Source organism: Cherax quadricarinatus, chromosome 87 (assembly GCF_038502225.1).
Source record: "Cherax quadricarinatus isolate ZL_2023a chromosome 87, ASM3850222v1, whole genome shotgun sequence".
Classification (NCBI taxonomy): Eukaryota; Metazoa; Arthropoda; class Malacostraca; order Decapoda; family Parastacidae; genus Cherax; species Cherax quadricarinatus.
The window spans coordinates 10,334,992-10,362,004 of record NC_091378.1 but is presented as its reverse complement, the minus strand read 5'-3'; the positions used below and the strand labels follow the sequence as shown (position 1 = coordinate 10,362,004).

Below are 27,013 nucleotides of genomic sequence, written 5' to 3'. Positions count from 1 at the left end.
TCAGGATAACATCGGATAGACTTGTGTTAATCAAATTTTGTGGCTCTCTCATAAAAAATTCATTTTGATCTTCGACTCTCAGTCTGGTTAGCGGCTTGCTAAAAACTGAGTCATACTGGGACTTGAGTAGCTCACTCATTTCCTTGCTGTCATCTGTGTAGGACCCATCTTGTTTAAGTAGGGGCCCAATACTGGACGTTGTTCTCGATTTTGATTTGGCATAGAAGAAATACTTTGGGTTTCTTTCGATTTCATTTATGGCTTTTAGTTCTTCCCGCGATTCCTGACTCCTATAAGTTTCCTTTAGCTTAAGTTCGATGCTTGCTATTTCTCTGACCAGTGTCTCCCTACGCATTTCAGATGTATTGACCTCTTTTAGCCGCTCTGTTATTCTTTTCCGTCGCCTGTAAAGGGAGCGCCTGTCTTTCTATTTTACATCTACTCCTCCTTTTTCTTAGAGGAATAAGCCTTGTGCATACATCGAGTGCCACCAAGCTAATCTGTTCTAGGCATAAGTTGAGGTCTGTGTTGCTTAGTATATCTTCCCAGCTTATATCGGTTAGGACTTGGTTTACTTGGTCCCACTTTATGTTTTTGTTATTGAAGTTGAATTTAGTGAATGCTCCCTCGTGACTAGTCTCATTATGTCGGTCTGGGGCTCCACGCATACATGTCTGAACCTCAATTATGTTGTGATGAGTATATTGTTTTTGATATGGTGACATTTCTTATCAGATCATCATTGTTAGTGAAGATGAGGTCTAGTGTATTCTCCAGTCTAGTAGGCTCTATTATTTGCTGGTTTAAATTGAATTTTGTGCAGAGATTTAAAAGCTCGTGTGAGTGTGAGTTTTCATCAGAGCTGCCTCCTGGTGTTATTACTGTAACAATATTATTTGCTATATTCCTCCATTTTAGGTGCCTTAAGTTGAAATCCCCCAGGAGCAAGATGTTGGGTGCAGGAGCTGGAAGATTTTCCAGACAGTGGTCATTTTTTAACAGCTGTTCCTGGAATTGCTGGGATGTTGCATCCAGAGGCTTGTAGTCTACCACAATGACTAGGTTTTGGTTCTCGACCTTTACTGCTAAAACTTCCACTACATCATTTGAGGCATTAAGCAGTTCTGTGCAAACAAGTGACTCTGCAATGTACAAGCCAACCCCCCCCCCCCTTTTGCCTGTTCACTCTGTCACATCTGTATAGGTTGTAACCTGGGATCCATATTTCGTTGTCCAAGTGATCCTTTATGTGGGTCTCAGTGAAAGCCGCGAACATTGCCTTTGCCTCTGCAAGCAGTCCACGGATGAAAGGTATTTTGTTGTTTGTTGCTGGCTTTAGACCCTGTATATTTGCAAAGAAGAATGTCATCGGACTGGTGGTATTGTTGGTACTGGGGGGGGATTTTTTTTCCGGCATTAGTATATATATACATATATATACATATACATATATATATAAATATATACTATATACATATATATACACATATATATACATATACACATACATATATACATATACTATATATATATATATATATATATATATATATATATATATATATATATGTATATACATATACAGTGGTACCTTGACTTACAAGTTTAATTCGTTCTGTGACTGAGCTCGTAACTCAATTTGCTCGTAGTATATCAAATCAATTTTCCTCACTGAAATTAATCAAAATGCCATTAATCCGTTCCAACCCCCCAAAAAACACCCAATTTTTTTTGTTACAGGTTTTTAAATAAGAAAAATGTATTTATATATAAAAAATATTGTATACTCCACCCACCACCTTCACTACTCCACCCACCACCATCTCTACTCCACCCACCACCATCTCTACTCCACCCACCATTATCACTACTCCATGCACCATCTCTACTCCACCCACCATTTGCACTACTCCATCTACCACCCTCACTACTCCACCCACCACAATATTTACTCCACCTACCATTGTCACTACTCCATCCACCACCCCTCACTACTCTACCCACCACCATCTGTACTCCACCCACCATTATCACTACTCCACCCACCACCATCACTACTCCACCAACCTTAATGTTTCTGGAAAAACTCTTAGTGGTGAAATGGAGGTAACCTCTTCCCTGGATTTATAGGAGAACCAAACAAAGGACAAGGTGCCTCACTACAATCTCAGATTAGTGTGGGAGTATTATCCTTCCAGTTATGTCTTGGAAGAGCATGTGGGATGGGACGAAGTACCTGGCATTCCCCTGGGTATAGAGCTGGATTTGACTTCAGAAACGCTGCCAATTAGTGGCCGCGTATCTAAAGCTCACTTGTAACTAGATTTAGATTTTGCCACCGAAGTGGCTAGTTTATTGTGCACCCCATATCCATCCTGTGGACGGTAGCGCGAGAGCATATGGATACACAAAAGGCCTAGGAACTAGGCCCCAAAGGGTTAACAGGAATACATATGGATTTATATCTACATATCTATAGTTCACTTATCTGTTACAAGCAAATTTAGGAAATTTGCTTAGTATATCTGGTATCTTATTTTCATTAATAAGATATCTTGACATGTCACATAGGTTATTATACTGTCTGTCTCTGTATTCCTCAATAAGTGGACAATTAAGCACATAGTGTTCAAGAGAGTGACCATATGCCTGATCACATAATTTACATTTAGTTTGATCATCATCTGTGTGTCTCCCAAACTGCCAGAAGTACTTGTAACCAAGCCTAAGCCTGGCCACTACATCAGTCAGTCTGTTCACATTGCAAGTTCCTCCATAAACATACTTATCTACATTCATGTTATCATAGTGGGTTATAGATCTACTCAGGCTTCTAACTGCATTCCTATAACAATCATTTTCATTATTTACTTCTCTCCTAATATTATTCCTAATGCTAGACACAGTTATACCAAAGTTATATTCTACATTCTCCTTCTGGGTACTCTTCTTGGCTAACATATCAACTTTATCATGAAGGAGTAATCCAATGTGTGATGGGATCCATAGCAATTGTACATTAATTCCTTTGTCCCTAATTTTTGAGTATCTATACCTGGCTTCTCCAATGAGCATGTTGTTGGAGTAATTATATGAGTCAAGAGCCTTCAATGATGACATAGAATCAGTAATGATGATAGAGTCAAGCTCAGTGTCATAGGTTAGCTTTAGCGCCATTAGGATTGCAAACAATTCAGTTTGCAGTGTAGACGCCCAGTTGTTAATTCTTATGCCTAACTCAACAAATTTATTATCGTTCTTAACTAGGGAGGTGGCAACAAGAGCAGATGCAGCCCTGCCAGAAGACTCCTGTTTAGATCCATCAGTGTATATAACTTGTGATAACTTATTACTACCGGCTAGGTGAGAAATTTCTTCTTGAGCAGTTGCTCTAACAAGAGATTTAAGGAAGGGATTACTAGCAATAAGCTTCTTGGAAGGGACTTGTAGGTATGTGATATTAAATGAACACATCTTCCATGGAGGGGTGAAATGCTCTTGTTGCCTACAGTGATACAGTTCATGCAGGTTATAAAACTTAATGCAATTGCACGTTTTCACAATCCATTTAGATCTGTGTGTATTTACCTCTAGACACTTGGTAAGATTCACTGTGACAGTGTCTGGTTCGTTTCTCAACATTCTAATACCGAGTACAGTGTTAATTTCAACAATCCTATCACTGATACTAGAAATACCAAGCTCCTTCCTCATGTTAAGAACTTTTGTAGATCTGGGACAGCCAAGAATAATCCTGAGAGCTTCATTTTGCATTAACTCTAAGGGTCGGAGAGAACTTTCTCTAGCTAATATCAACATGGGAGCAGCATAATCAATTAAGGACCTAACATAGGCTATGTACATCATTCTCACGATTCTCACATTAGCACCATAGTTGGGATTGTAGCCAGCAACAGCTTTGAGAGCATTTAGCCTAGCTTTGCATTTCTTGTTTAGTTGTGGTATAGTGGATTTGTTAAAGGGTACATCTACACCAAGATATCTGTAAGTTTTAACGTAGCTAATGATTTCACCCTGGAGTTTACCTGGAGAGAGTTCCGGGGGTCAACACCCCCGCGGCCCGGTCTGTGACCAGGCCTCCTGGTGGATCAGAGCCTGATCAACCAGGCTGTTGCTGCAAATAGATGGGTGGGGGATGTCGTTTGCTTGTTAATATCTTTGTTTTAGAGGAAGATATTATGAGGCCTAGTCGATTACAAATTGCTTGAACTTCATTAAGAATGGTATTCATCTTCTTATGCCCTGTTGTATGGATCATGATATCATCAGCATAGCTTATAGCTATATGTTTAGGTGAGACAGGTAGAGCATTTAGGAGAGCATTAATCAGAATATTAAATAGCATGGGACTAAGAACTCCTCCCTGCGGTGTACCTAAAGACATTTCTTTAGAATCACTTCTGAAGCCTTGGTAAAGGACAGAGGATACTCTATTTGACAGGTATCCTATTTTCCAGCAGATTAAGCTACCACCAATATTAATTTTGGCTAGTTCATGTAGTATAACGGTTCTGTTCGCAATATCAAATGCAGATTTTAGATCAAGAAAAGTGGTAAAACTAGTAGAGGTGTGTGCAGTGAGAAAGGTGGAAATACAGTTCTGCACACTTTTACCTTTCATGAACCCATAGAGGTAGGGGGAAAGTTGGTGTCTAATTCTGTAGTACAGTCTGTTAAGCATCATTCTTTCAAAAGTTTTACAAAGACAACTAGTTAAGGAGATCGGCCTAAATGTATCAGGCTGTTGGGGCTTAGGGATAGGCACAATGAGACTATTGGTCCAGGAAGTAGGAAGAACGCCCTCAATGTAACTGAGATTATACAGTGCCAACAAAGGGTTATCAGGCACGTGCCTTAGAGTTCTGAGAATATCATAGGTTATACCATCCTCTCCAGGAGCAGTTGATCGACCTTTGGTTAATGCATTATCTAATTCATACTCGGTAAAGAGGCAATCACTCTCATCAATATTTTGGCTCATAAAATTAATCAGTTTCAACATTTCTTCAGAAGTACCTGGAGTTTACCTGGAGAGAGTTCCGGGGGTCAACGCCCCCGCGGCCCGGTCTGTGACCAGGCCTCCTGGTGGATCAGAGCCTGATCAACCAGGCTGTTGCTGTTGGCTGCACGCAAACCAACGTACGAACCACAGCCCGGCTGGTCATGGAAGGTTTTCATGCCTGGATGTTTTGGACCAGTCATTTATGAGGTCATTTGCTTTTTCAAGAGGAAAGGGATGAGCAACATTGCCAGTCTTTTTCCTGGTTATTTTATTTATACCTTTCCAAGCCAAAGTCAAAGGGGTGGACCTATTTAATCCACTAACAAACTGTTCCCATTCCTGTTGCCTAAGTTCTTCCTTTCTATTCCTTGCATTTGTTAGTGCAGCTTGGAACGTTCTGAGCAGGTCTGGGGTTCTACATTCACGGTATGCTTTACCAATCCTCCTAGCTGCATGTGTTAGATTGAGTAGCTGTGGATCATTATAGTATTTACATTGGTTTTTATTGTTATTTATAGTGGAGGGTCTTTGTTTCCTATTCCTGCCCACTTGATCTGTGAGAACACTCTCAATAGTGGTAATTAAATTATCATTAAATTTTTGTGTGCCAATGGGCTCGTAATTCTTATACCATTGATCCAAGTGGTTAATAAAGTTGTCTCTGTGTTCTGGTTTGAGAATAAGTTTCCTCCTTCTGTATTTAGCTCCTTGATTGCTGGAGAAGTGATCAAGATTGACAGTTGTTAGTCTTGGGAAGTGATCAGATAGAAGATCATCAACTATGACAGAGTCATGAAACCTGGAGAGAAAAACCTGGAGAGAGTTTCGGGGGTCAACGCCCCCGCGGCCCGGTCTGTGACCAGGCCTCCTGGTGGATCAGCGCCTGATCAACCAGGCTGTTGCTGCTGGCTGCACGCAAACCAACGTACGAGCCACAGCCCGGCTGATCAGGAACTGACTTTAGGTGCTTGTCCAGTGCCAGCTTGAAGACTGCCAGGGGTCTGTTGGTAATCCCCCTTATGTGTGCTGGGAGGCAGTTGAACAGTCTCGGGCCCCTGACACTTATTGTATGGTCTCTTAACGTGCTAGTGACACCCCTGCTTTTCATTGGGGGGATGGTGCATCGTCTGCCAAGTCTTTTGCTTTCGTAGTGAGTGATTTTCGTGTGCAAGTTCGGTACTAGTCCCTCTAGGATTTTCCAGGTGTATATAATCATGTATCTCTCCCTCCTGCGTTCCAGGGAATACAGGTTTAGAAACCTCAAGCGCTCCCAGTAATTGAGGTGTTTTATCTCCGCTATGCGCGCCGTGAAAGTTCTCTGTACATTTTCTAGGTCGGCAATTTCACCTGCCTTGAAAGGTGCTGTTAGAGTGCAGCAATATTCCAGCCTAGATAGAACAAGTGACCTGAAGAGTGTCATCATGGGCTTGGCCTCCCTAGTTTTGAAGGTTCTCATTATCCATCCTGTCATTTTTCTAGCAGATGCGATTGATACAATGTTATGGTCCTTGAAGGTGAGATCCTCCGACATAATCACTCCCAGGTCTTTGACGTTGGTGTTTCGCTCTATTTCGTGGCCAGAATTTGTTTTGTACTCTGATGAAGATTTAATTTCCTCATGTTTACCATATCTGAGTAATTGAAATTTCTCATCGTTGAACTTCATATTGTTTTCTGCAGCCCACTGAAAGATTTGGTTGATGTCCGCCTGGAGCCTTGCAGTGTCTGCAATGGAAGACACTGTCATGCAGATTCGGGTGTCATCTGCAAAGGAAGACACGGTGTTGTGGCTGACATCCTTGTCTATGTCGGATATGAGGATGAGGAACAAGATGGGAGCTAGTACTGTGCCTTATGGAACAGAGCTTTTCACCGTAGCTGCCTCGGACTTTACTCTGTTGACGACTACTCTCTGTGTTCTGTTAGTGAGGAAATTATAGATCCATCGACCGACTTTTCCTGTTATTCCTTTAGCGCGCATTTTGTGCGCTATTACGCCATGGTCACACTTGTCGAAGGCTTTTGCAAAGTCTGTATATATTACATCTGCATTCTTTTTGTCTTCTAGTGCATTTAGGACCTTGTCGTAGTGATTCAGTAGTTGAGACAGACAGGAGCGACCTGTTCTAAACCCATGTTGCCCTGGGTTGTGTAACTGATGGGTTTCTAGATGGGTGGTGATCTTGCTTCTTAGGACCCTTTCAAAGATTTTTATGATATGGGATGTTAGTGCTATTGGTCTGTAGTTCTTTGCTGTTGCTTTACTGCCCCCTTTGTGGAGTGGGGCTATGTCTGTTGTTTTTAGTAACTGAGGGACGACCCCCGTGTCCATGCTCCCTCTCCATAGGATGGAAAAGGCTCGTGATAGGGGCTTCTTGCAGTTCTTGATGAACACAGAGTTCCATGAGTCTGGCCCTGGGGCAGAGTGCATGGGCATGTCATTTATCGCCTGTTCGAAGTCATTTGGCGTCAGGATAACATCGGATAGGCTTGTGTTAATCAAATTTTGTGGCTCTCTCATAAAAAGTTCATTTTGATCTTCGACTCTCAGTCTGGTTAGCGGCTTGCTAAAAACTGAGTCATATTGGGACTTGAGTAGCTCACTCATTTCCTTGCTGTCATCTGTGTAGGACATGATGTATTAAATCCAAGACACAGATCTAGTATGCCACCATATATGTGAGTAGGCTCAGTAGTGCCCACAATTCGAACATTATCATGCTCATTTAGCAATTTCACTAGTTAAATTCCATTGGTGTTTGTTATAGACCCACCAATACTCTTATGTCTGGCATTAAAATCTCCAAGAATGATGGTAGGTTCACTATTGATGCGATCTGGTAAGGCATCAGGTCGAAGCTGGTTCGCTGGGGCATAGAGATTAAAAATGTTTATGGAAAAATTGCTTGCATGTACTTTGACACCATGATACTGCATGTTAACTCGACTCTGCAAGGAAAGGAGTGAATGTGGCAAGTTCTTTCTGACATACATCACACAACAGTTGGTTGACCTTACGTTATAAGCTGCATATCCAGGCAAGTTTGGTGGTGCTCCATCTTTCAATCTACATTCCTGCAAACAGATGACATCAATATACTTGGTTGCACTAATATGATGTAAGTCAGGCAACCGCTTCCTGATGGAAGCAATGTTCCATGAAAAGATTTGTAATGTATCCATTGTAGTGTGTTATTACAATCTCTTGCTCATAAGATGGTAAAACTATTATGCTTTGACTACAGTGTGCAGGCACTTAAGAGCAAATAGCATAGTTTGCACATCTTTATCTTCAGGACCTTTATTTTTAAGCATTTTTCGGCATATTGGCAGCCAGTTCCAAGGCAAGAGTTATGGGCTTCTTTCTTACAAATTGCTGGAAGCTGAACGGGGATTGCTGCACTTTTGACATCATCACCATGCTCAAGAGCATCATCCTGATTACATATATTTATTAAACTTGTCAGGATCTGTTCAAGATGCTCAATTTTTTTCTGGAAATTTGTTATAATATGAGGAAGGTCAGGCGAATCCAATGCCTCTCCGGAGGATGGCACTTCTGGGTTAGTGCTTTCTTTAACACCTATCACCTTAACAGGTACCATGGTTACATTAGTGTTCTCTGTTTCATCATTCATTGCAGGTAGGTCCTGTGCATCTGACTCATCTCCAATTTCCAGGGGGGTTACCTGTGTGGTGTCCGTCTGACTGTTGTAGATGTGTGTATTGGGAGAAATGACAAACTCATCCCCATATGCAGGTGTAGCCATAGGTATCTGTAGTGGCAGACCAGTAGTTCCCCATGTGCTAGCAGGGATGGCTAGCTCCTCCACAGCTGGTGTGTGTGATGGCATTCTGGTATCAGTGAGGTGGGGTTCTTGCACACTTTGCAGATGTTCAGTCTCAGATCTGGCTGTGGTAGACTGGATGGCCTCATCCTCAGTTACCATTAAAGGACTGTTATCAGGTTTACATCGAAGGTTGTTTGGGTTCTGACTGCAGTCCTTGTGGGAAACTGTAACCCCAACTTCTTTACAGTTAATACACTTAAATTTTTGGCTGTCAGGGCCTACTGTGCATTCTCTAGTGGAATGTTTCCCAGCACACTTACCACACCAAGAATGTAGTATTCCACATTATAATTATTATTATTATTATAATCAAGGGGGAAGCGCTAAACCCGGAAGATTATACAGCGCCTGGGGGGGGGGATGTGGAAGGCATTCAGGCTTAATTCGGGGAACTGGAGCACAGATCCAATTCCCTAAATCAAGAGCCCCTCACCAACATCAAGGAACCTTCCTTGAGGGGTAGTATTCCACAGTCTACTGCAACATGGCCATAGTGCTGGCATTTGTAACACCTACGTTTAGGGGGTAGGTACACTTCGATGTTTAGGAAACGTAAACCATGCACCCAGATATTCCGGGGGAGGGGCACAGGACCCACCCAACTGGCAATAATTTGGGATTTTCCTTTAAGTCTTTTAGGCTTGATGATATGCTCACTGAGAGTCAGATGGGATGGGTCCATGCAGAGAGGGTATCCAAAGATTATGATACTGACCCATTTTTTAAAGTGGTGAGTGTCTGATGGAGGTCGGAGCAGCTTAATACCCCCATAAGGTGTACTAAGTAGATCATTGATCAGTTCTGCATTCTGTTCCACAAACACAAAGTTGTGTGTGTTTTTTCTAAATTGGATCCTTGAGTTAGGATGCTTGTTTACAGCTTCCATTAGCCATGCACACTTAGCAGGCAGCAGGGTGTTGTCAGGGAAGTTCAGCTTAACACAGTCTTCCTTTGAAGAAAGACTTCTTGCAGCCTCTGTGCACCAAGGACGTTTAGTGTCACATTGTGTACGAGTCAAGTGAGTCTGACTACGTCGACGCTCTAGCCCTTTCTCACTTTTTCTCTTTTGTTTACTTTTAAAGGTCTGGAAGCTATCATCAATTCCATCACCTGCAGAAATAGGTTCCTCTATGACAGTTGCCATGTTTGCCAGTGATGATATCTGGTGTAAGACTCACAACACAAGAATTCCTCGATTATCTTTCCCTTATAGCTTATGCAAGAGTAAATATTTACTATAAAGTCAGAAGTCTAAAATAGATCATATGACACAAGTGTTCAAGATCAATGAACACTTCCAATTATACTTAGCCCAGATTACTACTACTTAATACGATACACACCTTACTAAAAATACATTCAGAGACTTCTTGTACCAGGTACATGTATATCTTGCTACTTCTATTTGCACTTAGGTCACACTACACATGCATGTACATGTATATACACTGTATATACATATCCCTATGGGTTTTCTTCTATTAATAGTTCTTACTCTTGTTTATTTCCTTTTATCTATGGGAAAGTGGAACAGAATTCTTCCTCAATAAGCCATGCGTATGGTAAGAGGCAACTTGCATTTTTCTTTTTAGGTCACCCTGCCTCAGCAGGTTTATTGAAATATACAGGCACTCCTCACTTAATGACCTACCTGTTTAATGACCTCTCAGACTTGCAACCAGCTCTCTGATTGGTTGGAGTACCTGTATTTACAGTATACAAACATAAGAACATAAGAATGTAGGAACACTGCAGAAGGCCTACTGGCCCATACGAGGCAGGTCCTTATCCAAAACGACATCTACCTAAAGCTACCCAAGAAATAACTCCCGTACCCCATGACACCAATCAAACCCAGCCCCTCCCACTCATATATTTGTCCAGTCTCTTCTTAAAGCTACCCAAGGTCCTAGCCTCTATCACCCCACTGGGAAGACTGTTCCACGCATCTTCAACTCTGTTAGAAAACCAGTACTTACCTATGTCCTTTCTAAATCTAAATTTATCCAACTTAAATCCATTATTCCTGGTTCTTACCTGGTTCGACACCCTCAGTACTTTATTAATGTCTCCCTTGTTTATGCCCGTCATCCACTTATACACTTCAATGATATCTCCCCTCATTCTACGCCTCTCCAGAGAGTGGAGATTTAAGGCTTTAAGTCTATCTTCATACGGGAGGTCCCTTACACAGTAAATCATTTTAGTCATTCTTCTCTGTATGTTCTCTAATGAGTCTATGTCCATCCTGTAGTAAGGGGACCAAAACTGAGCAGCATAATCTAAATGAGGCCTCACTAGTGATGTATAGAGCTGTAAAATAACTTTTGGACTTCTGTTACTTATACTTCTTGAGATAAATCCAAGTAATCTGTTGGCCTTGTTGCGCACACTAAGGCACTGCTGTCTTGGCTTTAGATTTCTGCTTACCATGACTCCCAAGTCTTTTTCACATTCTGTATGACCAAGCTCTACTTCACCTAGATTATAGCTTCGAGGGTTATTTTCATTACCAAGGGCAAGTACCTTACACTTATCCACATTAAACTTCATCTGCCATTTTTCAGACCAAGACATTAATTTGTTCAAATCGTCCTGGAGTTCATTGATATCCTCCTCAGAGTGAATTATACGGCCTATCTTTGTATCATCAGCAAACTTACTCATGTCACTAGTAATCCCTTCATCAAGGTCATTAATGTATATTACAGCTGATTTCCTCTATTCTGTTTATTACAGTACACAGTATACTACTGTATAAACATTTAAAAATACACTAAAAATTTTATAAATGGTGCAAAGGTGACATTAAAACAATATCTAAAGATGGTTGATACAAACCCACTACCAGCACAGTATGCTCCTCATTTACTGAAAAATTCACTTACCAACCTACTCGGAGGAAAAGAACTCGGTTAAGTGAGGAGTGCCTATATATGTATATACGTATACATATGTCGTGCTGAACAAGTAAAACTTGAGATTTTGGCTCAAATAGCAATGCTCTTCTTGCTGAATAAGGCAAGCAAAAATCTGTGCATGCAATAATTTCGCAAAACCATTCTGAACCTAACGAAGAAAATATATTTCATCGTGTTTATTACTAAATTACTGTAAACCTATCTTAAAATATATTTAGTTGGATTAGGCTAAATTAAATTGCACTTGTTACAATAAGGTTAGGTAAGTTTTCTAAGGTTCTTTTGGTACAAAATTAATAATTTTTACATTAACATAAATGAAAAAATATATCTTTAAACATATAAGAAATTTTTAGAAAGAACTTAATTTTAAATGAGTTCTTGCTAACTGACTAATTTTACCTACTCGGCACGACATATATACATACATATTTATACTATATATGTACATACATACATTATATATACAGTGGACCCCCGGTTAACGATATTTTTTCATTCCAGAAGTATGTTCAGGTGCCAGTACTGACCGAATTTGTTCCCACAAGGAATATTGTGAAGTAGATTAGTCTATTTCAGACCCCCAAACATGCACGTACAAACGCACTTACATAAATACACTTACATAATTGGTCGCATTGGGAGGTTATTGTTAAGCGGGGGTCCACTGTACTACTGTAAACACACACAACTTGACTTCTGCAACCACAATTAGGTGAAAAAAATGGCTATAATGATGACCATAATTTTTAAAGAGGTGGACTGGTAAGTCAGGGAAGGCCTCAGTCAGATGACCAGAAGCTCCAACAGCGGGTCATCTGACTAAGACCTGCGTCAGGAAACACTTGTCCTGTTTCCTGACAACTCTTACCTAACCACAATTAGGCGAGTACACACACACACATACTGTAAATATATAATGGGAATAAAGAATGCAAAAACTGTACTATGAATTAAGGTTCAATCATTATGCTTCAACATGGATGACAATTATTCGGCCATCAGGCCACGGTGGCCCGTGGCCTGATGGAGAATGCTCTCGCTTCACATGCTGAGTGTCTGAGTTTGATTCCCAGCAAGGGTAGAAACATTTGGTGTGTTTCTTTACACCAGTTGTTTAAGTTCACCCATCAGTAAAAATGGGTACCTGGGTGTTAGTTGACTGGTGTGGGTTGCCTCCCGGGGACAAAATTGATCTAATTTGCCCGAAATGCTCTGCATAACGAGGGGCTTTCTATATTGTAGTATGTTACTGATGTCATCTAGGCCTGTGTACCTTGTACATGTACTTGTAGAAATAAAGATATTATGATTATTATGAGGCAAATTTTATTTACAAGAATTAGTGTTGACTGAGCTTTAAGATTATATGTCTTTGTACATTGTTGGAATGATCCCTTATTATGTGAAGTATTTTGGGCAGACTTTAACCAGAAACTATTAAAATGCTTAGATAAGGCTTACAATATGCAATTTTAGTTTCGTGACATTTCAGCATAATTTCTATGCATAACAAAATAGTTTTGAATGTAATGGAGAGGTAACACATGAATTAGCTAGCAGTATAATATACACATTAAGTGCTTATAAGCATTATATTGAAATACTATTACATCAAACTCAAGTTGTCCTTCTGAAAGTTTATTTGGAGCTACTGGGGGATGGACAGCTTTTTTTTTTTTAAATCTTCAGGTTTTCTGCTCCAAACTTTGGGTCCTTTGATTTGCATGGTTTGTTTACTGATGTCGAGTCTTATATATGGGAAACTTATTTTCAGTGTTATGCCAATGTGATCTATTGCAGCTCTCCAGGATATTTAGGATGTACCTTTAGACCCATAGGGGACATACGGCAACTGGGGGGAATGAGAGGCAATTGGATGCTATCCAAGGAAGGGCAAGATGAGCTCAATTCCTTGCATCAAGAGAGACTTACCATTCTGAAGGAACTTTCTTTGAGCAACACCTTGGAGTTCTAAGAAATGTTCAGCTTAGGGTTAATATTTAAAAACTATTTTGTACATGCAATATGCATTGTACTTAGAGGTCAAGTCCTTGAATAGAGAGGCAAATAATAATAATAATAATAATAATAATAATAATAATAATAATAAGGGGGATGGGAAAGATGGGAGACAGTTGTTTCTAATCAGATTAAGTAATCATTCTAACAGCAGATTTTTCTTTGTTTTTTTAATTAGTTTCATATAATTTCAAGTTGTAGATCCCTACACATATACCATGGGTGAGAGTAAGTAGTTTTAGTTGTGATACATAGTAGTGAATTATGAAAAGAATGCCACAGTTTTGAAAACCTTCTTAAATGTGGTAGATACATTTGTTAAATTTGAAACTGTTATCACAGCTAATACCCAAGAACCTTTTTTCACGTATATTCCATTGCTCATAAGTTTTACAAGTTTAAATAATTAACTTAGACACCTAAATAAATTCATCACATTTTAGTAGAGCCTTACACTGAGTACAGTACGTATATATAAAGAGCTCAGCAAAACTACAACCACATTAACTCTGTCACACCATAGGTATGGCACTGGACAGTGTATGGTCAAGGCAGGTTAAGCTCTAAGTTTGATTAGTAACTAGATGAGCAACTTAAGGTAACACAATACCCAATTCAAAACCAACACTAAATATACATCACAGCTAGCTATTTAATTAAGGTATAATACTCTACATGTATTTGTTTTAAATTCATCTCACTAATATATTTCTACACATATGGATTTGTATAAAATTATAATTATTGTCATAGTATTTTTTTTTTTTTTAACAAGTCGGTCGTCTCCCACCGAGGCAGGGTGACCCAAAAAAAGAAAGAAAATCCCCAAAAAGAAAATACTTTCATCATCATTCAACACTTTCACCACACTCACACATTATCACTGCTTTTGCAGAGGTGCTCAGAATACAACAGCTTAGAAGCATATACGTATAAAGATACACAACATATCCCTCCAAACTGCCAATATCCCAAACCCCTCCTTTAAAGTGCAGGCATTGTACAATGTCATAGTATTATTATTATTATTATAATCAAAAAGAAGCAGTAAGCCACAAGGGCTATAATGTCATAGTATAAACTCCACTTTTTAGGCTTTACATATCTAAAAAGGGTACATAAAAAATACATACTGGTATATGCAAATGAAAGGCATTTAAATTCAAACCTAGAAGATTTTAGGTCTTTCTGCACACAGCAATAATTATGCTTTTGGATACCCTATACAATCATATGCAGGAACTGACAAATACTATAAAGAAATTTTTTGGTTTCGGATAATTAGCGTTCTCAATTTCCACATGAAGCACACACCTGTAAATGAAAACTGTACAGTAAAACACTGCACAAGATAAGGCTGGTTTGCCAATTAAGGCACACTGGGCTAAGTCATTTAGTTTCTTATTTATCATCTGATTTTGTTAAGTGTTTTCTTATTAATACAGTAAAGACAAATTTTTTTTTTACTCAAAGTGTACTACTCATAGCAGTGAGGAATTATTCATTATCAGCATTTTTAATTATGCTCATTAAATTCAGAATAAATGCCTTATCATTAGCCGAATATCTAGAAAGAAACCTATCCTCCATTTGAATTAATTCTGTATATGATAAGTCAGGCTTCTGATCTTTGTTCCTCTCCCATTCAATAGCAACCATGTCGATAAGGCTTTCCAAAAGGAACATTTTTGCCATATCCTCTGAAGTAAAATCAAGTGAAGCTATTTTCACACCATACTGCAAATCATTTGCACTTGCACACAGCCAAGATTCCAAGCACGATTGCTTAAATTCAGGCTTATGCTTATTGGACCACATTTGTGGATGGTGTGGCTCGTAATTAAGATGTAAATCACATGATTTGCGCCAAACTGGGTAGTTTATGTCATGAACCCATTTCAGTGTGTAGCCTATACTTTGTGATAAAGCAAACTTGCTAAGGTCATGGCGTTCTATTACTTCTTCTGGCAGTTCCGGCATAAACCGAGATAATCGCATATAACTTTGCATGATCCAGTAGCGGTGGCATTTAACCTGTGAAAAGTGCTCACATAAATTAAAATCTAACCATAATAACTGAAGTATTGCATCATCATTTACCAGTATATCTGATGTTGCATCATTTCCTTGTATTTCATCATAATTATCAATAATACGTATCCATTTCCAATGGCTCTCGCAAAGAACTTTGTCTTCAATAGCCTTTTTTAGGATGACTTCTTCAGCATGCTTCCTAAAACTATTATCCCAATGTTCCATGACAACTCTACTTATCATTATAAGAAATGCAGCATCATGTGCATTCCTTATCATTTCTTCAGTTAACACATCATCTATGTTACCTTCATTCTTCTCACTTTCATCCTTTTTAACCAAATTTATTAATCTTTTTTCTTCATATTTCTTCTGCACTTCTGTCTGGCACACATAACTTGCACGTCTGTGTTGGGGCACAGTAGTCATTAACAATTTTTCTCTCTCTGTTAAGGCAACAGTCTTCCAGCCATCATCAGATGCAATAATACGTTCCATTAGGTTGCTTATTATTTGATGCTGTTTCTTTGAATACCGATTTAAGAATTTATCATCCATGTACACTAGCTGCCTAAGGCTAATGTCCAGGTTTTGACCCTTCTTTCTTTCCCATTCTACACCAACCATATCAATGAAACTTTCAAGTAAGAAAGGTTCAGCCAAATCCTCAGAGTTCAGATCAAGATTTGCTATGTCAATTCCATATGGACATCCATTGTGAAACTCACACACATCCTTCGTCCAGTATTCTAATGCTTTCCTCTTCTCCTCAGGTGTATGTAAATTACTCCAAGTTTGTGGATGATGAGGTTCATTATGCAAGTGTAGATCACATGCAGTTTTCCATATGTCATTATACAGGTTATGTACCCATTTCAAAGTGTAACCTATTGCCTGACTAAAAGCAAATTTACTGAGATCATGGCGTTCAATAATTTCAGCATGGAGGCTTGGTACAAAATCTTTCAGACGATCGTAACTTCTTTGAATCCACATTCGGTGACTTTTCACTGTAGAAAAATGCTCCTTTATATTAAATCTGTTCCATATTAATTCAATTATAGTACTGTCTTGATTTTCTATTACCCATCCATTATTTCTGCTATCATTATCATAATCATCATCAGACTTTTCAAGTACATGTACCCACTTGAGGTGATCCTCTTGCAAATACTGTTCTTCAATGGCTTTCTGCAGGATCAGTGCTTCAGCATGTCGACGCATTTGTGGCGACCAAACTTCCATTATTAATTTTGCTATAGCAACTGGCAAAGCTGCTTTTTCAGCTTTAGATTTTCTTTTCATCATATCTTCTTGGGTTTCAGTTTGCTGTGAAGATATATCACCTCGATCACCTCTGTGTCTTCTAAATTTGTTGCGATTTTTAAGTCGCTCTTCTTCCATAACTCTTGATGTTTCAATTAAATGAAAGCCATCTGCCTTTAAATTGTCTGGTAGAGTGCGCAAAATTAGATCAGTAATACAGGAATTCATCACTGCTGTTATTTCTTAGCTATCCTGGAAAATATATTTAAATAAGAACACAACTGTGCTATCCTCGAAAATCAATAAAAAGGAAAAAAATCATAAGCAGTTGTAAACCTATTTAAAAGATCTTTGGTATAAACTTATTTAAAAGATCTTTGGTATAAACTTATTTAAAAGATCTTTGGTAAAAACCTGTTTAATTAAAAGATTTTTGGCAAAAACCTATTTAAAAGATCTTTGGCTTAGCTTTTAAATCATATCCTATAGAAATTATGTAAATAAAAACTTGAGAAATATTCATTGCTCTCAAGATTTTCAAAACACTAACATAATTCTGAAGATCCTTGGTACTCAGGATCCTCAAGTTTACAAAATAAACTGTTTAAAGAAAAATATACCATAAATGTCACTATATTTATAAGAAAAGTTCTTGACTCTCAGAATCAACAATGTACTAAAAATAGTCAAAAAAGATCCTTGGCTCTCAGGATCACAAAAGCACTACAAAATAATCCACATGGTTCATTAGTTCTCAGTATCCACAAATTTTAATGGTTGAGGAAGATCCTTGGCTCTCAGGATTCACTAGATTAAAAATGATTGAGAAAGATCCTTAGCTCTCAGGATTCACTAGATTAAAAATGGTTGAGGAAGATCCTTAGCTCTCAGGCTCCTCAAAACAATGCAAAATGGTCCATGTAGATCCTTAGCTCTCAGGATGAACAGAACACTACCAAAGAGATCAATATAGATCCTTGGCTCTCAGGATCTACTAAATTCTAATGATCTATTACAATCCTTGGCTCTCAGGATAGGTTCTTCATTTGAAGAAGTTAACTTCTTTTTAGCAGCATCTCACCTGTTATGGAAACATTGCCCATTAGATCTAGTACAGAACAGCACACTACAGTGTCATTCATAATTTTATTAAGTTATAAAGTATTTGATTTTATTTGTTAAATGATGTATTGCTTAGTGCTAAAAAAATTTAAATGTGATCTCACAAATTTAAGATTATTGGCTTCTTCATTAGTAAGAAGGTACCTGCTAATACTACTACTGTACACTAATACTCCGGTTTTCATCCTTAATTCGTTGCAGAAGGTTGGCCAAAATCTAAAATGGATGAAAACCAAAGTAATATTTCCATAAGAAATAATGTAAATCCAATTGGAAATAAATGGTATAAAATACCGACACAATGGAAATATAAACACATATGCAGTATAATGTGATCCTTTATTGACAACGTTTCACTATACTCCCGTACCTTCCACCCCAGGTAGATCTGTGTGTGACTTGAAAAAGCCCACTGTGTGGGTGAAACGTTGTCAATAAAGGATCACATTATACTGCATATGTGTTTATATTTCCTTTCCGTAAATCCAATTAATCCATTCCAGACACCCAAAAATATTAACAAAAAAATACATTTTATAGAGAATAACTATAATTTTACATAGAAAAAAAAATGAGAAATAAATATAAAGCACTAATTTTAATGGATAAATGAACATTTAAATCACTATTACATACCTTTATTGAAGACTTGTTGGCATACGGAAGAAAGCTAGGAGGGGAAAGAGAGGAAAGGTTATTGTTAGGAAGGGGAATCTTCCTCCATTAGGACTTCAGGTATCAAAGCCCTATCAAAGCCCTCCACAACACTATCTCCTGCTAACTGTTTTTCGTTGATCCGCACCAACTTCTCCACATCCTCAATTGTTTGTGATCTCTATGTCGTTAGCATATTTACCCCTTTCGCAACATCACCTTCCTTGATTTCTGCTTTCTTCGCCAGGATGGAACTGATTGTTATGTCGACTTGCCAAACATCCCCACTTTCATATTTTGCTAAAAGTTCTTTCTTGAATTCTATTGTGTTTCTCACCTTATTTCCCAAAGGGCTGGTAGTCTGAACTTCCTTTGGCCCCATGGTGGCTTATTTTTCAGTGCCAATCAATAAACAAGCACAAAAAACAATGGATGAATGCGCAGAGTATTGCTAATTCAACGAGAGACAGAGGCAGACTGAGTCTGGTATGCCAGAAGCCACGTCCTGGGTGGGTGAAGGCGTCTGATACAGACGATTTCCGAGCAGATATATGAAACCCAGGGCAAAGTTTCGCCAAAAAAATGCTCAAAATCCGAATTGTACGATTCTTGCACCAGACGAAAATTGGGGGTCAACTGTACTGTAATCCTCATGAATATTTTTAGTGAAAGAAGTGAAGGTTTTAGTTACAAAGTGAAAATAGGGAAAATTTACTGCATAATCAATAAGGACATGGTTTGACAGTGCTAAATATTAACTGAAATAGATTCATGGGCAAACTCATACATTTCTACATTTTCCTTTTCAAGCTAGTATATAATCATAGTTATTGCAATAAACACAAAGTAGTTATAGACGTTTATTAGTGTAAAATTATTAGAGAAAGATCCCAGTTAATTTATTATTATTATTTGGGGCTAGTGATAAATCCAATGGCCTGTTGGCAAAACCTCTAGCTTCACACTGTGAGGTCCGAGTTCAATTCCCAGCGAACGAGTAGAAACATTGGACTTGTCTCCTTATACCGCTTGTCTGTGTTCACCCATCAGTAAAATGGGTACCTGGGTGTTAGTCGACTAGTGTGGGTCGCATCCTGGGACAATACTGACATAATTTACATGAAGTGCTCAGCATAACAAGCCGCTTTCTATACAGAAGTACATGTCATTGATGTCAGCTATGGTCTGTATACCTTGTATATATACTTGTAGTAAATAAAGATATATTATTATATAAAGGTCATACAGCGATCGCCTATTATATTCCGTTCTAAAGGAGGCTGGGGAATAATAAATAATAATAAAAAAATAATAATAATTATTATTATTTTACTGAGATGGAATAAACTTATTCCCCAGTTACTTTTGAATGGAATATAATTGGCGATCGCTGTATGATCCCCATTGGTTTAGCACTAAATCTAAATAATAATGATAAATTCCTTGGGTGTATGTTGCTATAGTAACCATAGTTACAAAGACATTATACTGTGACTCACGTTATGGTTGCTATTTTTATAACTAGTTCACCGATGCGTTCCTTCCACATCCTCTTTGAAGGCCACAGATAAGCAAGTTTCAAATTACCAAGCAAAAACGACTAAAATCTAATAAAAATATTAACTACTGTTTTGACTAGAGTTGAGGCTAAGTCAAGAATAATTCTTGTTATAACTTACAGTTTTGAGAAAGAACGACAGCAAATGATAAGACTGAGAGACGGAGAGCGAGTGTCCTCCCCCTTCACTGGCTTCCTGCTCACTGAAAACGTATTTGACTTGGGTCGACTTTTGTAATCTGCTGAAGCTGATGTTTCAGTGGAAAAACACGTTCAGTTAGCTAGAAACGTTAAGTTTTTTGTCCAGCATTGATTTATATTGCGACAGAGACTTTGAAAAGAAAGTTGGTAGCGCATTCAGCTCACACACTGAGGTCCGTTGTTCGATCCCCGGTACGGGTGGAAACGTTAGAGTATTTCCTTACTCTCTCTGGTGGTAACATGACCTTCGAGAAGATTGGACTTAGAAATGATTATTATTATTATTATAATCAAGGGGGAAGCGCTAAACCCGGAGGATTATACAGCGCCTGGGGGGGGGGTTGTGGAAGGCATGCAGGCTTAAAACTCAGATCCTCTTCACCAACATCAAGGAACCTTCCCTGAGGGGACTTAGAAATGAGCTGAGATAAATCATCTCTTATATGGCCTCCTGTAAACTTAATCTGTGTAAAAAAAAAAACTGATTAATGATTATTTAATTTTTACCAGAGTTGATATTTAGTCATAAAACATTTTTACAGTGGTTTTTATATAATAAACAATAAAACAAATACCAATTTATATTCCAAGAACAATTAAATGAAGACGAGAATGAGACTCTTGAGGAACATTTGGGTAGGAGAGCCTGCAAGATAAAGAATGCAACATTTGGGCTCCCCAGTGTTGCCCAACCACCGACCCATCATAACCTGGACAACTGTTGAGCCAGCTGAGTGACCCTGATGGTAACAGATCCGAAGGTCTGTGTGATAAATGGTTTTGAAAACAGACAAGTAGAAGACATCGATTCCAGACTGAGGGACTGATCACCTCAAACTCCTCCTCTCCTTACCCACTTCTTTGTATTGAACTGATGAAGTCACTGTGTGACGAAACGTTTCCTAAATAAAGATTTCCATATGTTGCATAAGTAGACCCGAAGGTCACTTTTCTCATACTCAGCATGACGGTGTATTGGTGGTGCGGGTTAATGATGCCACAGGCAAATAAATTGTTGATACCACAAGCTGTGAATGACACTCCTGTCTGTGTACTTACCTTCGTCGTAACATGTTCTATGGAACCGCAACTTAATAATAATAATAATAATAATAATAATAATCTTTATTTCTACAAGTACATGATACAAATTATACATAACTAGCTGACATCAGTGACATGCTGTATAGAAAGTCCCTGGTTATCCTCAGCATTTCGGGCAACTTAGGTTAATTTTTGTCCCCAGGATGCGACCCACACCAGTCGGCTAAAACCCAGGTACCTACTTACTGCTAGGTGAACAGGGACAGCAGGTGTCTTAAGGAAACATGCCCAGTGTTGAAGATTTAGAAATGTGCAACAGCTGGGTATCTTTACTGATGAAATATTTCGCCTACACAGTAGGCTTCTTCAGTCAAATACAGAGGCAGTAGGTGTAGTAGTGAAATAGAGATGATGTAGTCAATCTATCAACCTCGGAGAAAAAATATTTGAGATGGTCAGTCCCTCAGCCTGGAGAAGAGTTCAGCTCCAAGGTCTGGAACGATATAAAGCTGAAGCATGAAAATGGAGTCTTAAATACTATTGAAGGTGAGGTGGAAGATCTCGAAAACATTGTAGGGGCCAGGATTCAGTAGTGTAAGAAGACAGGAAAGCCTACAAGAGTTAGGTTCCAGAGGAACCTAAACTTTGTCGCTCATAGCTAGTTGATTCTCGATGAAGAATGGAAGATGTCCTCTGTATCAAGATACCGTTGTGCTGCAGTGCCTGACTATTGTTGAAAATGGTATAAAATACCGACTAGTTGAAGATTAAGACACATATGCAACAACCTAAGTTGACCGAAATTCTCTGTATAAACTGGGACATTTGTACATAGTACGTATGTCATTGATATCAGTCTCCCACCAGCCACAAATGGAATCACCAACAGACCCCTGGAAATAAGTCACTCTGTCTGACTTTTCTGGGTTATCCTAGGTTCTCTACATATATGCTGCTATGTATGATAATTCTATGTAACTGTATTTGTGTATACCTGAATAAACTTACTTACTTACTAGTCTTCAAGAGGGAGCTGGACAGATACCTAAGTCAGTGCGGATCAGCCGGGCTGTGGTTCGTACGTTGGACTACGTGCGGCCAGCAGTAACAGCCTCGTTGATTAGGCCCTGATCCACCAGGAGGCTTGGTCATGGACCGGACCGTGGTGGCGTTGATCCCCGGGACACCCTCCAGATAGACTCCAGGTAGGGTTATAAGTTATATTATGTAATTATACAAATAAAGTTTATTATTATTATTATTATTATTATTATTATTATTATTATTATTATTATTATTATTATTATTATTATTATTAAGTAATGATAGTTTAGTCTTCCCGCAAAATATTGCCTCTCGCGCGGGTTGTCCGTTGTTCGAATTGTGCTGGGGCGCACCTTGCTTATTCCCCTGATGCTCTGCATTCTTAACGAACGTGAAATCCACCTCGAGAAGAAAAAGGACTGCATTTATGGCCAGGCCATTGAGCATCTTCGCAGGTCAGGTCTTTTGCCAGGATTTCATAGGGTTTCTAAGCTTGTAGACAAGTCCCTTCTTGCCTTGTGTTGCAGCAGATGTGAGGGACTTCCCTCAATAACTCCTTTATCAGTTTCAGCCTCCACACATCCCAGATAATCTGTTTTCTCTGCTCCTCAGGTGATAGTCTGAGAAGTTCTTGCAAAGCCTTCTGCCTCTATTGTTCTCCTACCTTGTTCTCCCACTCTTTTTTCGGTAACTCGTCCTGTGCACTCCTCTTCTTTCCCCTTTGAAAGTTTCTACATTGCATTCCTTCCCACTGACCCCTATATTGGTTGTGCTGATACTGAGTCCCTTTCAGACTACTAATACTACATGTTACGATCCACCCAGTTCTACTCCTCCCTCGTCTCTTGCGCCTCCTGCATCACTGTCTCATTTTCCTTCAGATGGAGAATCATTAGATGACATTTCTGCTGATGTCCACGATACACATTACTTTGTTATAGATTCTGATTCCTCCACAGACTTAGACTTTGATCACCGCCCAGGTAATATCAAAAGCGGTGACAAGCCTGAAGACTCGCCCCAGTCTAACTTCAAGGTAAAAATCACATCCTCAAGTCTAATGTACAAAAGTCGACTAAACCTTCTTCTAACTCATCTACTACTTCTGCCTCCTCAGAGCCCACTAATTCTGTTTTACAGTCCACACAACATAAGTCTTTGGTGAACTTTTACCCGTTCCAACCGATCATTCGTTTCCACAACTTTAACTGCTTATATTTATTAACTTATTTTCGGACAATATCAGTTTTACGATTGAATATTAGAGGGTAAACTCGCACACACACACGAGCTTTTAAATCTATGAACCAAATTCACCTTAAACCAGCAGATAATAGAGCCTGCAAGATTGGAGAATACGCTGGAACTCATCTACACTAACAATGATGATCCGATACAAAATTTCATCATATCAAAAACAATATACTCAGATCACAACATAATAGAGGTCCAAACATGTATGCGAGGGGCCCCAAACCGACAAAATGTGAACAGTTACGAGGGAGCCTTCATCAAATTCAACTTCAAAAATAAAAACATAAGGTGGGACCAAGTAAACAAAGTCCTAAATGATATAAACTGGGAAGACAGCCTAAGCAACACTGATCCTATGTCTAGAACAAATTAACTCTGTGGCACTTGAGATATGCTCAAGGCATATTCCCTTAAGGAAAAGGAGGAGAAGATGTAAACTAGAAAGAGAAAGGCGCTCCCTATACAGGCGAAGGCAAAGAATAACAGAGCAGCTACAACAGACCAGTATATCTGCAATACGTAGGGAGACACTGGTCATAGAAATAGCAAACATCGAACTAAAGCAAAGGAGTCAGGAAACACGGGAAGAGCTAAAAGCCATAAATAAAATTGAAAGAAACCCAAAGTGTTTCTTTTCTTATGCCAAATCAAATTCGAGAACAATGAACAACATCCAATATTGGGCCCCTTCTTAAACGGGATGGGTCCTACACGGATGACAGCAAGGAAATGAGTGAGCTACTCAAGTCCCAGTATGACTCAGCTTTTAGCGAGCCTCGAGTCGAAGACCTAAATGAATTTTTTATGAGAGAGGCACAGAATTTGGTAGACACACACCTGTCTGATATTATCCTGACACCAAATAACTTCGAAAAGGCGATAAATGACATGTCCATGTACTTTACCCCAGGCCTAGACTCATGGGACTCCGTGTTCATCACGTGCTCTTAACACCATTTGGAGAGGGAGCATGGACACAGGGATTGTCCCACAGTTACTAAAAGGAACAGATATAGCCCCACTCCACAAAGGGGGCAGTAAAGCAATAGCAAAGAGCAACAGACCGATAGCGCTAACGTCCCATATCACAAAAAAAATCTTTGAAAGGGTTCTGAGAAGCAAGATCACTACCTATCTGGATGCACTAGAAGACAAACAGAATGCAGATGTAATATACACAGACTTTGCAAAAGCCTTTGACAAGTGTGACCATGGTGTAATAGCGCACAAAATGTGTGATAAAGGAATAACAGGAGAAGTTGGTAGATGGATCGATAATTTCCTAACAAATAGAACACGAAGAGCTGTAGTCAACAGAGTAAAGTCTGAGGCGGCTACGGCGAAAAGCTCTGTTCCACAAGGCACAGTACTCGCTCCCATCTTGTTCCTCATATCGGACATAGACCGAGATATAAGCCACAGTACCGTGTCTTCCTTTGCAGATGACACCCGAATTTGCATGACAGTGTCCTCCATTGAAGACACCACAAGACTCCAGGCAGACATCAACCAAATCTTTAAATGGGCTGCAGAAAACAATATGAAGTTCAATGATGAGAAATTTCAATTACTCCGATATGGAAAACGTGAGGAAATTAAAACTTCATCGGAGTATAAAACAAATGTCAACTACACAACAGAGCGAAAAACTAATGTCAAAGACATAGGAGAGATCATGTCAGAGGATCTCACCTTCAGGGACCATAACATTGTATCAATCGCATCTGCTAGAAAAATGACAGGATGGATAATGAGAACCTTCAAAACCAGGGATGCCAAGCCCATGATGACACTCTTCAGGTCGCTTGTTCTTTCTAGGCTGGAATATTGCTGCGCACTAACAGCAACTTTCAAGGCAGGTGAAATTGCTGACCTAGAAAATGTACAGAGAACCTTTACAGCACGCATAACTACGATAAAGCACCTCAGTTACTGGGAACACTTGAAGTTCCTAAACCTGTACTCCCTAGAACGCAGGCGGGAGAGATACATGATTATATACACATGGAAAATCCTAGAGGGGTTAGTACCAAACTTGCACACGAAAATCACTCCCTATGAAAGCTAAAGACTCGGCAGACGATGCAACACCCCCCAATGAAAAACAGGGGTGACACTGGAACGATAAGAGGCAACACAATAAGTTTGAAGGACCCAAGACTGTTCATCTGCCTCCCAGCATACATAAGGGGCATTACCAATAGACCCCTGGCTGTCTTCAAGCAGGCACTGGACAGGCACCTAAAGTCAGTACCTGACCAACCGGGCTGTGGGTCGTATGTTGGACTGCGTGCGGCTAGCTATAACAGGCTGGTTGATCAGGCTCTGGTCCACCATGAGGCCTGGCCACAGACCGGGCCGCGAGGGCGTTGACCCCCGGAACTCTCTCCAGGTATACAGGGGAAACCGGGTAGAGCTTCAGGTGATGACTTCGCCAAGTTTCTGGCTTTAATAATAATAATAATAATTAATTTCTACAAACACATGATACAAATGATGCAGATCTAGCTGCCATCATTGGCATTCTATATAGAAATCCCATGGCTATGCAGGACATTTCTGGCAAGATAGGTTGCTCGATCGCTAGCACACTCGGCTCACATACTTTAGTTCTGGAATCGATCATCCTGGTACTTCTGGAAAACATTATGTCAATAAAATGGGTACCTGAGTGTTAGTCACTGGTGTGGGTAGCAGCCTAGGTCAAAATTGACCTAATTTGCCCGAAATGCTCTGCATACTAGGGGCTTTCTATATAGTGTTAGTATGACACTGTCAGCTAGGCTTGTATACCTTGTATATGTACATGTAGAAATAAAATTATTATTAGGTTAATATTGTCCCACAGGATGAGACTCATAACAGTCGACTAACACCCTGGTACCTACTTTCTGCTAGGTGAATAGGGGCAGCAGGTGTATGGAAACATGCTCAGCGTTTCACCCATGCCGGGGATCAATCCCTGACCCCTCAGTGTGTGAACTGAGGACGCTATTAACCAAGACACGAACTCCCAATC

At 39.4% G+C, this 27,013-nt stretch overlaps 1 protein-coding gene across 3 annotated transcripts; it reads right to left on the bottom strand.

Moving 5' to 3' along the window:
- Nucleotides 1–11,589: 11,589 nt before the first annotated feature.
- Nucleotides 11,590–20,865, bottom strand: LOC128703814 (uncharacterized). Of its 3 annotated transcripts, none has more exons than XM_070103749.1 (2): nucleotides 20,573–20,865; nucleotides 11,590–18,198 (listed from the first exon to the last, which is right to left on the bottom strand). In XM_070103749.1, exon 2 carries the CDS (start codon nucleotides 17,343–17,345, stop codon nucleotides 15,315–15,317), a length of 2,031 nt encoding a protein of 676 aa, XP_069959850.1. In that variant the 5' UTR covers nucleotides 17,346–18,198; nucleotides 20,573–20,865; the 3' UTR covers nucleotides 11,590–15,314. The 3 variants fall into 3 exon arrangements, with proteins under 3 accessions (XP_069959850.1, XP_053654633.1, XP_069959849.1); XM_053798658.2 differs by lacking the exon at nucleotides 20,573–20,865 and adding an exon at nucleotides 19,231–20,072; XM_070103748.1 differs by lacking the exon at nucleotides 20,573–20,865 and adding an exon at nucleotides 18,876–19,215.
- Nucleotides 20,866–27,013: the final 6,148 nt, after the last annotated feature.

What these genes read in the sequence shown, in the direction of transcription:
- LOC128703814 (XM_070103749.1), bottom strand. Translation starts at nt 17,345, where the DNA reads ATGAATTCCTGTATTACTGATCTAATTTTGCGCACTCTACCAGACAAT.